The sequence below is a fragment of the Sphaeramia orbicularis genome, chromosome 17 (assembly GCF_902148855.1).
Source record: "Sphaeramia orbicularis chromosome 17, fSphaOr1.1, whole genome shotgun sequence".
Classification (NCBI taxonomy): Eukaryota; Metazoa; Chordata; class Actinopteri; order Kurtiformes; family Apogonidae; genus Sphaeramia; species Sphaeramia orbicularis.
Window position 1 is genome coordinate 17,727,214 of NC_043973.1, and position 11,564 is coordinate 17,738,777.

The following is an 11,564-nucleotide window of genomic DNA, read 5'->3' on the forward strand; positions in this document are numbered from 1 at the left end:
AGTCTCTTCTGGCAGCGCTATATCTCCACCCATCTGTTCCATTTGGCATCCCTCCACCAACCAGGAGTCCCTCATCGCTTCGTCCACATGATTCAACCAACTGAAACTGAAAGACTTTGAGCCACACCGCCACACAAGCAACAGCGCTGAAAGTCACCCAATCATCTCTGAGTTGGGGGGAGTGCGGGGGCCTTGGCGAGGTGTTCAGTCCCGGGAAAGACAGCCAACATGGACAGACGGACAGACAGATTGACTGGTTGTGTTCTGATAGATAATTAGATGAGATGCCGACACTTTGGCTGGTTGGAAAACTGTAGGAGGGGATAATGGGAAGATGTGAAAAAAATGCGGAGGAGGGGCCAGATAAGATAAGATAAGATAAGAAATACTGCCATGAGGAGTCTTTATTTAAAATAAAATACTAATGTTTTCAATCTGTTACATCACAAATGACTTTTTCCACTGCCGCAGGTTGAAAGCAGTCAAGCTGATTGTGTTATTACAAGATTCAGTCCTACTGTGAGTCTTTACAACAAATGTCAATTAGCAAAGAACATTTACATATTGCTGCAAGATATGTGACAGGCCATCTTAAATGTACCCTGCAAATCCATTTTATTTTTTTCTGTAATCCTGACTGACTCAAGCAGTTCTTTGAAAGTGACAAAGCCGCCACAAGGCTCTGATGCAGAGTGTTTTATTTTTTATAGTGGAGTGGATTATCTTGTTGATGCCATGGCTACCTGCCAGCAATCGCAACAGACAGCAAGTTCAGTCAGCCAACTCACGTGGAGCAGATTTATTATTACGTGAACACTGAGTATGTACCCAGCAGGTATACACCAGGAAGAACAGGGTGTGATGATAATAAACTGTCCCCCAAGGTGACTTCGAATCAGAGCCTACAGGTGGATGCTGGAGTGGGAGAGATGATACTCAAATACTGCAGTTTCTACATTAGCGGTGGATGTTCTGGCCAAGAGATAATCTGATTCATTTAAAGTCACAATCACCATAACTTGAAGCTGGAACTTTCTTCATTTATCATGAATGTTAGTGAAGTAAGCAAGTTTGGACAGAACCATTAATTAAGTGATCTGAACGAGTCCTCCAAGAAGTGGCTCATGTAAAAGTAAGATAGCCCACAACTTAAGACTGTCAGAGTGCTCACCAATATACCACATAAATAGTGGAGCAGCAGCATATTAAAGGAGTGGGTGGAAGGAACATCTTTTCGGAAAGGCATTGTTGTTAAATGAGTAGAATACATCACATATAAACTAGAAGGCCGGGGAATGGGCTCAGAGAAGAATCACAGAGTATGTGATTGTAAGTGAATGTGAATATGACTGAATATGTGAACACACCAATGGCACTTAGGGTAGTCCAAGATAACCACACTGACCATTTTGAAGAAATGTTCTCATTGTGGTTCCAAATACCTATGGAGTAACTCACCTTTATTGGGGTCATGATCTTACACAAATACGTAATATATTCGTTGGAGCTGAATGGCGCCCACTGACAGGCATGCTGTGCTGACAGGATGCTTATGAAAAACACTGACAGATGCAGAAATCCAGACAAACCAGAATGACTGTAGCTGGGTTTCCATTACCCTCAGATATGTGCAAAAGACAACTGGTAATGGAAACACTGAAATGTCGCAAAAACTGTCAAAGATTGCAAAAAAGTTTTTACGCTCTCATCAAGTGGTTTTTGAGATGTTTCGATATAGAAGTATAGGCAAAAGTGTAATGGAAACACATTTTGTGCATTTTCACACATCTGTGCACGGTGGTTTTGCTCACGCCGAACGTCTCACCTATTACCCTGTACTTAGAACCGGGCGCTAGATTGTATTGGGCAATAGCCACTCGCTTTTGTGTAGGAACTGCTTACTGAGGACATGACAAATCTGATGTCACAATAAGTTCAATAATACCACACGGTTCATTAAAAGTTGCCCGAGTCATAAATAAATAAGGCTGCCATAAGGACTTTGACTTTGGATGATTATACATTCCCTTCTTCTTTTGTTTAAGACAGTCCCTGCAATAGCAGTGGCTGAACCGACACTACAGTACCAACACCTTGGAGGTTTGGCATGAAACTCAGTGTGTCCATCTTCCTTAAACAAGCATCTTGCAAGACAGGACTTTACTGCAATCACCCATCAGAAGCCAAACACATCAGAAGCCAAACATTCTTCAAAGGAAACATCTGCAAGTAACAATTGTACTTTGTTGAAATTGTAGAAACATCGCTTTTATTTTGCGGAAAACTGTAATGGATACCCAGCTACTGACGACTCATAACTTTGGGCCTTGTGGTTGTTCTCGTCTCACACAGATCTACCCAATGAAAGAAGGGAACATTTTCACACAACACTGCTGACGAGTTTTGTTTTGCTTGCATTCTTTCAGCATCACTAATTTGTTCCTATTGAGGGGTAAGATCATTCAAGAGAGAAGGATTTTTTGTAACAGGTAGGGCTGGACCCATTTTGACATGTAGACATCCGGTTTTCTATTTCCATATTCAAACATATGCTCTTTTAAACTATACAGCAGCAAACAACAAGGCAACTATGCAAAAGTTAACATTAGACAATCTTTTTCATGCCAACTTTTAAGTTAAACAAAAGGTCTGCCTCCTGTTACACATCTTTGTTCAGATGGAATTGTCATCTTTAGACCAGCAGCTCCTTTCACTCATGGTGTCAAGTATTCATTACTCTGTGTTGTGGGCCATTAGCATTAATGTGGCTAGAAGTGTGTTTATAGTGACTAAGAGTCCTAAGAGAACTTTAACTAAAGTGTTTTGACATCACAGGTTATGTATCAACAAGTTACGGACATTAGTGAAGCTGTTGCACTTATTTTGTCCCATTATGTACTAGTATTTTACATTATGCTGTTCTGTTTTATCATTGCTCACTTTACCACGTTATCTGGTATTTACATATATGTTGGATTGTTGAAGTCATGACAATATGAGAGACTTTACCTCAGTGTCGGGTTACTTTCTGCTGCAAAGGTAACTTCATTAGGTGGAGATTACTGCCATCATAAACATGAAGCGGATCTTTCCACGTATTCTTTTCTTACATAAATGGTCACTGTTGAGAGTCTGGTTTAGACCAGCTCTAAATGTAGTGTCATGAGATAACCTTTGTTATGATGTGATGCTATATTGATTGATTGACTGTTGCAATACCTACAATTCCACAATGGTTTGTGGTGCAACCTGTTAATATACTAGCATTAGTTCATAACATCACACTGAAATGGTTTCTTTACATAATAGTTTTTGTATTTATTCAGTGATACTTTTTTGGCTTGCAATGCTATGATTGTTACATATAACTATCACAATAAATAAATTCCTGACTGAATTGTTCTGGGTTTGGAGTGCTCTGAACAATGCATTATGTGGTCTTTTCCTGATTTTTAAAAATTGTAATATACATTTTCTCCTTTGGTTACTTTTGATAAATATCATAGGTGATTTCTTGGATATATATATACTATTACAACAAATCAACATCCCATCTTCTACTAGTTGGTTCATTTTTGGTCTGCATTATTCTGCTCTTTCCTGAGACCTTCCTTTCCTCTCTGCTCTCTTGCACTCTATTTGCTTTAGAAATACCTCACCCAGCTTTCACAATCATCATGTTTACATTAGCCCCTCTCTCTCTCTCCCTCTCTGTCCCTCGCTCAACCATCCCTTCCCCTTCTACTCTCTTATTCATGTCATCTCTGTCCTTCTCTTTCCCCTTGTTTCTTTAGCAAGGACATACGTTACATTAAATGCTGTATTTTAACAGTTATACAATGAGTCTGATTGTAGCTGGCTCAAAAGAACTTCTGCATTAAGTGAATTTCTTCCATTGTCTCTGGAAACTCAGTATGAGCACAGTCATCCAATCAAAATTCAGAGTGACTCACTCACCCATCCATCCAAACCCTCCATTTGATTAAACCATGCACAGGCATTACAAACAGCGACTGGCTGCTGGCCAGAGACACCAGTCTAGCACTTTTTTTATGAACTTGATCTTTTCCCAACTTTAGTATAAGAAAGTAAGCAAATCTGTCCTCCAGTACACAATAAACACATGCACTACCATCTGTCGTACAGCTACTGTCTAGGGGTGTGTCGATTTGTGTATTTGTCCTGAACCGTCATAGTGTGGACGTTACGGTTCAGTGCATGCTTCTGTAAAGAGAATATGTGGTAGGCTTTGTGTGTGAACATTAATAAACACAACATGGAACTAGATTTCATAAACACTCTAGAAACATTCATCTGTAAACACTTAAAAGTTCAACTCAAGCTGACTGGCATCTGCTTGCTTCTTTCAAATCAGCTGTATGACAGGCTGATGGCGTTTGGCTTAATTTTTAATAATTATATATATATATTCTAAGTGGAACAAACTGAAGCACTCCTCCTAATTGGCAAGTTTTTGTGATGTTTTTCAGTTTTATAGCCAACAGTGCCTCTTGTTTTATTCAACATCAGCCCTAGATAAAAATATGACTCATGCAACAATATGAGTCATGGCATTTTACATTGTGTTTTGTGTATAAGAAACCTCAGTATATATTGATTGAGTTTTTTGAGATTTATTCCACATTATACCAAAACACATATTCAAATTGTGGTTGTTTTTAAAACTGACCTTAAATATTGAGTAAATTCTGATATTCTGACAGCAGTAGAGTGCTCCTTAAAAGACGACTCAGTGATTGAGGACGACTGCCCAACATAGTGTCAATAAATAATCCCACTGGTAGAATGTTTAACAAAATGAGAAAGGAGCTTCGTGTTACAGTCTCTTGGTTCAGAGTCTGTCAAAAATTAAGAGGTGAAGTAACAAGGTTGAACAAGAGTGTGACCTTTTCCAAATTTAATTCTCTCAAGTTGTATTGTTTTCTATTGCGCAGTGCATTTGGTTCCAGTCAGTAACAACAGCTTCATATTAGAGGGTATCAACTGAAACCCTCAAGAGAGAATTTAATAAAAAAAAGACTGTTCAGCATTTACAATTGTCAATTTATTTTACCTTAGTGCAACACAAATGTTTTCAAAGCAGTTTCCACGATTTCCCTTTTCTATTCGTCGAACAAATACATTCCCCTCATTAATCCTCTTTTAGAACCAGTAAAAACACTAGAGCTGCTTTTAGTCAAATAATGTGAGCAACTATGCCACTATTTCAAATAATCCTTCGAGTCATTTTCTAATTCTGATTAAAACTAATTATATTTACATTTCATTTAGTAGTGATTCACATGCTGCACACATTTTCAACTGTTTTGTGTAATTTTACAGATAAAATGATTGGTCAATGAACTGTCAAAATAGTCTGCCCATGAATCAGTAGTGTAAATAAACCACTAGTGTTTATAATGATACGCAGTATATTATGGGACAGTATGAAAGACGAGTTGAGGGTTTATTTTGGGAGGTTGGACTTACTATATGTCCCATGACCTAGCTAAGTTACATTAGTCATGTGTTACAGAGGTTTTTTTTTTTTTTTTTGTCTCTACATTTAACACATCTGTATGGGACACTCCTCTCCCTCTGACACACTACATTTTGTTTCTTCCTCTCTTTTTTCCTTTCCCCCGTTCTATTCCATCTGTTTCCCCACACAGTAATATGATCTCGTCTATCAGACCGACAGAGCTGTGAATCAAAAGACACACAGAGAAAAATAGTACCAACCTAAGTGGCCCCACCCCCACCATACTCTCTCTCTCTCCTCTCTCATCTACAACATCCCTACCCCCAACAGCCCTCCCTCCCTCCTTCTCTACAGTCCCTACCCCCAACCACACCACACTCACTCTCTACATCTCTAGCCTCTATCTTCTATCTCTCCCTCTTTATGAAACAAACACACACACTGACATCATGCGTTACTGCATGATTCTGTGTGCAGACCATTTCCACACATTATGCTCCTGTGCTACAATGGCTGACAAAACAGTGCAATGAATACAGCATTTTAATGTGTCTGAAGATAAAGGGTTATATTAAACATCTCATTTAAATCTTCTCTTCATGTTTAATGCACAGTCTTTATAATCAGGGGTCATGATCTGCAGCACAACTGGAAGAGAAATCACTTTAATAAATATATCATATTGTTGTGGGTGTTTTTTCTGAGCTCTAGCTTTCACTGCACAAGTGGCACCTCTCTTTTGTGTACACTGCATTGTGGTACTTTTGCTTTTTTAAGAACCGCTTTAAGTAGATGGGCATGGTTCCCACATGTAAAGAGAAAACATCAGAACCCACACATTTATGGTTGTGGGACACAGCTAAATTCTTGCCTACACTTGGGTGGATGCTCTCCAACAAAGAGGTTCAAAGCAGAGTTTCAGTAACCTCAACACCACCCTGTTTGCTGCTCAGCGGTTTAACAGAGTCAGTGATTCTGCTGCAGAGGGAGCAGTTAGTAACGTGAGCAGACGGGGGTCGGCTCAGACAGCCTGCCTGTGAAAAATCCAATCAATCAATAATGCCAAAGTGAAACATGTTATACCTCAGACTGTCGGTAATTACAGTCTACTGATATTACACTGTCTCGTAGGTCTATGGCAGAAGACGGCTAAGATAAAATAAAAAAAAAAAAAAAAAAAAAAGGATTGTGAAACTGCTGTGAGTGATCTGCAAGTGAAGCTCTTTACAGACATATGCCCCATTATGATTATTACTTTTTCTTCATTCAGACAGATGCTCTATGCTGCCCCACTTGACATGACATTTGTACAGTAAGACAAGAGGAAGCTTCCTCACTTAATGCTGGAGAATAGTGGGGGACTTTTGGAATAATAATAAGATCAGTGTTTCATTGTGTCTCAGTGATCACCAATAAATGAATAGTATTGTAAATAGTAAGTAATTATTCAGGCCTTCATTTTTGATCTGATGACTTACTGTTTATGATGACTATCATTCAGTATTAGAAAGAATTATGGCAAACATTTTGTAATGTCAGACCTGAGTTTTACCCCCCCTCCCAAAAAATAAAATAAAAAAAAATAACTTATTTCATGTGACCTAAACATGTATTTCTAGTAATTATTACGGGTCACGTTTTAGGATTGATCTTAATCAGGTAACCTAAATGTGCATTTATTCTCTCTGTGTTGTGATGTTTCACCTTGATCTGCTGTCATGTCAGTGTGACGGCATTCAGGTCAGACACAGGCCATGTTAAAGTGCTACTGAAACGATGCTCAAAATGGTAAAACGGCCCTAGTTTAATTAAGTTAAAATTATCTGAATCATAATTTGTTTAGACAAGAAGCCATCAATATAATATCTACAGTGTGTAACAGGGTTTATGTCTCTGTGTTGTAAACTTGACTTCTTAGTACATTACAACACAGCCTCTGGTCATCCCCTTGTTTAGGTTCCCAAATATTTTAAAGACCTTGTGATAACATCTGAATACAGCCAGCAAAGCTTTTTTCCATTGTCCTCTTGGTTTATCTCCATTTTCCACAGATCATAAATGCAGCTTAAATAAATTAACTAGTGGGAAGTGGGAACCATGTGTGTACATACCTTATATTATAATTCTGATTATTTATTCGTATCTACTTTGAATATAGTAAAACATATCCAGTAAATGTCTGAATTGTCTTCTTGTTCCCATTAAGGATTGAGGAGAGGTTAATAAACTGTGGTTGACTCTACTAGTCCACACTCATCAGCTTAGCTTAATTACATAATTAAGCAATTCATCACTGTCAAAGGAGTAGAGTCCCTGTGTATCAAACACCTTACTCTGAAAAGAAAAAAAAAAGACCCATAAGTGTACAGAGAGACGTGAAGAAAGAGAGAGACAGAGATGGTCCTGCAAATATAAGATGATATGACTCAAGGTCGGTCTCTGTTCTGAGTCTGATCCCGACCTTTGACCTTGCTCTGGAGGGAAAGAGACAACAGAGAGCTTCCCTACATACACTTATTATCTTAAAATCACCAGGGAGAACCAGAGGGAATTAGTAGACAAATAAAATCATGCAGGATTAAAAAAAAAAAAAAAAAAAAAAGATAGTACCTTTTCTTATGGCTTAAAAATGGAATGCACATCCTTCTCCATAAGTGCTATGTTTGTATTTTTAATGTGGAACATATTTAAGCTTAATTACCCTTCAATTAGGAGTGGTGGGGTTCTAATTAAAGGTATCATTACACCCCTGACACTACACCCAGAATTAAATTGCCAGCCCATTACTGGGAAAAAAGATATGATCGAAAGACAGGACTTAGATGGGAGGTAACTGTAGTTACCTTCAGGAGCTGCGTTAATTAACTACAGCCTAATAAAGCAATTAATTAGGACTTAATTGGCAGGTCAAGAAAAGATGAAGACACACAGAAAGGGGTGATGGATAAGATAAGAAGAATTAGACCACAAAGAGAGGCTTAATTTCCAGATAAAGCAGAACAAAAGCAGTATGTAGGTTGGTTTTTCCAGTGCTTACCTTGTTGGTCCCAAAGGCCGGGTCGGGGTAGGAGAGCTGCCCCAGCCTGGAGTGATCAGTGGCGGACAGAGGCTGAGGAGGTGGCGGGTAAACTGTTACATCCATGGCTGAAAATACATCCACTTCTCCTCCTGCTTCTTCTTTTTTTCCTCTTCCCTTTATTCACTTATAGTCACAAAGATAAGGTTACTATTGTTTTTAGAAAGTTGGTTTTCAGCGAGTCCCTGAGCGGCCACGCAGGGAAGCTGCCACGGACATTTATACGTGATGAGCGTCTTTTAGGAAACAAATACAGGTTTGGAGCTGCTGAAATACACCAAAACTAGGCTGCTGAAAGCGGTAAAGTTTACATGTAGTATGCTGCCCTCGCACCGGCTCTGAATGCTCCAGTAAGTGCTGCTGAGAGAGTCAAACTTCCCGGTAAATGCACTTCTTTGATACCTGACGCAGAAAAGGGACTACAAAGCGGCGGAGCTCTGGTCGGCTGGTTCCTTCGTTTTATCCCGAAGCTGAGAGTGTGTAGGACAGGGGACGTTGGACCCTGTCTGTCCCTTATTGGGACTTTCACTGCTGCTGAAGCTGCTGCTGCTGCTGCCACGCGTGTGCTGGGTCGGTGCTCTGGTTGGTACCTCGCCGAAAAGTCATACAAAGAGCTCCATCTTCAAGCTAGCAATAATTAGCCACCGACGGAAACTGAGTCGTATTCTGTCAAAATAAGAGGGTAAGCTTTCACAGCGGAAACTAAGAGGACACTATTAGAATAATAGTACTGGTACATTATTATTTTCGGTATGCAGTTGTTATTATATCTACTAAACCACCAATAAACCTTAAATATAACATGTATATCTCCCGTTTTTGTTAGCTAGCAGTACAGGTTAGCATAACGTACTGTTAGCATTGTTGCAAATTCCTTAATTGTAATTGGTCAACTGATGGAAAAGAACTTGTTCCATTGGAACAAATCTTCTATTCTGCCATTTTGAACTGATTTTAGTTAGCATCACAATTTTGTCTTTTTTCTCAGTTATCTCATACCAAAACCAGCTACTGCAGTTGTAAATACTCGTTGAAATCTGAAGGTTGCCACTTGTTAAGTCCCTTTAGGGTTTTTGGTAACCATCACCACAATTTTTGACCAACATGTATTTATGGGTATGTTTTTACTATGTGAAAATTTAAAAAAAAAAAAAAAAAAAATCATGTAAAAGAATCTTTGCAACTGTCAAACAATTTAAGTTGATAAGTGGTGAAACTTAATTATTTCTTACATGGACAGATCAGGGCATAGCAGCACAGCTACAAATCCACCATACTGGACTGAGAACTGCTGACAAGTTTTTGCTTGAATACTCTGTCATGTAGGTAGGTTATTCATCAATCCATTTATTTATCTGCCTATTTCTACCTATTCCCCCTCTAAAACCTATTGTTATTTAATGAGTGAGTGATCACATGAACCTCATAGCTGATGTAATCATTGATACAAAATATTATTAAATGGTACTAAATTTCCTCATTTAGTTTGTAAAACGATTTTGCAACTTATTTTTCTTTTATTCTTTTTTTTTATTTATTTATTTTTACTTTTTACTTGTATCACATTTAAAACTCACTGAAGATATAAATTTTTTTGTCTTTTTGTTTCTCTTACCTGTCAGTGATGTAGTACTGACAAAGGTTTACCACCATTCTATTATCTCTAGCTTGACAAAAATGTTTGTGAGAGACTTACTGGTAGGATGTGCTCCATCTAGAGGAGGATGAGAGAGTCAGAACTCATCCAGATCCAGACAGGTGTCAATGAATGACCACAAACTCTGTTCCTAAGAAGAAACATATTTCATATCCATATTTAAATACAGACAAACCTGGTGGCAGTGGGCTCTTCCAGGATGCTCCTATTTGAATGGTTTGATGAGTATGAAAATGGTGTGAATCATTCCAATTTTTGGCCAGTCCCAAGTGTCATTCCAGCTGTACACCTATGGGAGATTATTAACCATTGTGTCTCCAGAGAAGCTGGCTTTTTTTTTTTTTTTTTTTTTAAACTTACTCATGACTGTAAATTGACTATGTGGTTTGGGGAAAAATGATTGACCCACATTTCTCGACATTTCCTCACATTTCCAACCACTTAGCTGATAAATTCACAAAATGATCAACAAATTAACTGAAATTAATTGTTAGTTTCAGCTCTACTGAGACACTATACTGTTTTTTATTACTTGTCTATTTGTTGATTTAGATTTGAGCATTTCCTAACTGAAAAAAACAAAAGTCTTTTCTCCTTTTTAAATTTTGTGTATTATTGCTTATTCTAATATGTTTTTCATTTCTTTACTCTGGCTAAGTTACTTGATGTGTATGTTCTATTTTCATCCAAGTATAGATGAAGGAAGGATGCCCATGTGACTACGTAGAAGATGTTCAATATTCTCAAACTGTATGTAGTGGCACAGTCAATTGCAATCAAGCAGATGAGGAGGCAGTCTACTGAAATATCTTCACCTTGGTTCTGTGTGCTTTGTTGTTAAGTTTGAATGAGTTGAAGCTTGAGAAATAGGTACTTTATAGTGGACATGACAATATCATTGAGTTATGCCCAGCATCGGTTCAGTCCTACATCACTACAGCATCATCATTTTAACTTAATACCAGACTGGGTTCCAGCATCTACTTTTTCATCAAAGTGAGACTGATTTGGAGTTGAAGTTGTCAAGATTAGCCACTATTTGAATGTCTTGATTCCATCTCAATCTCAATTGCATTATTACTTGCTCACTTGTCTCTGTCTTGGACGAAGTGTAGCTGTACACAAAAAAAAAACCTCATGCTTCATTCTATTACTCACTGGATAAGGGAAACTTTTCAGCCCTCAGTCTGAGTTTATGTAGTTTCAGCTGCAATACTACTGATTTGGGAGTTCAGGTGTAAAGGAGTTAAGGTCCTTGTTGTCAACCAGACTGCCTCATCCAGCCCTGTCTCTGAAGAAATTAATTAGAGATTTGTTTGCATTAATGCCACGAGGCTTTAATTTAGTTT

At 38.3% G+C, this 11,564-nt stretch overlaps 1 protein-coding gene across 2 annotated transcripts in view; it reads right to left on the reverse strand.

Annotated features, from left to right (window-relative positions):
• tox (thymocyte selection-associated high mobility group box) overlaps positions 1–9,162 on the reverse strand; it is a 55,668-nt gene extending 46,506 nt beyond the window's left edge. For both annotated transcript variants that reach the window (XM_030161070.1, XM_030161071.1), the window contains exon 1: positions 8,520–9,162. In XM_030161070.1, the coding sequence (XP_030016930.1) occupies positions 8,520–8,624 (105 nt within the window). In that variant the 5' untranslated portion in view covers positions 8,625–9,162. The remainder of the gene's footprint in view (positions 1–8,519) is intronic.
• Between the last annotated feature and the right edge of the window lie 2,402 nt (positions 9,163–11,564).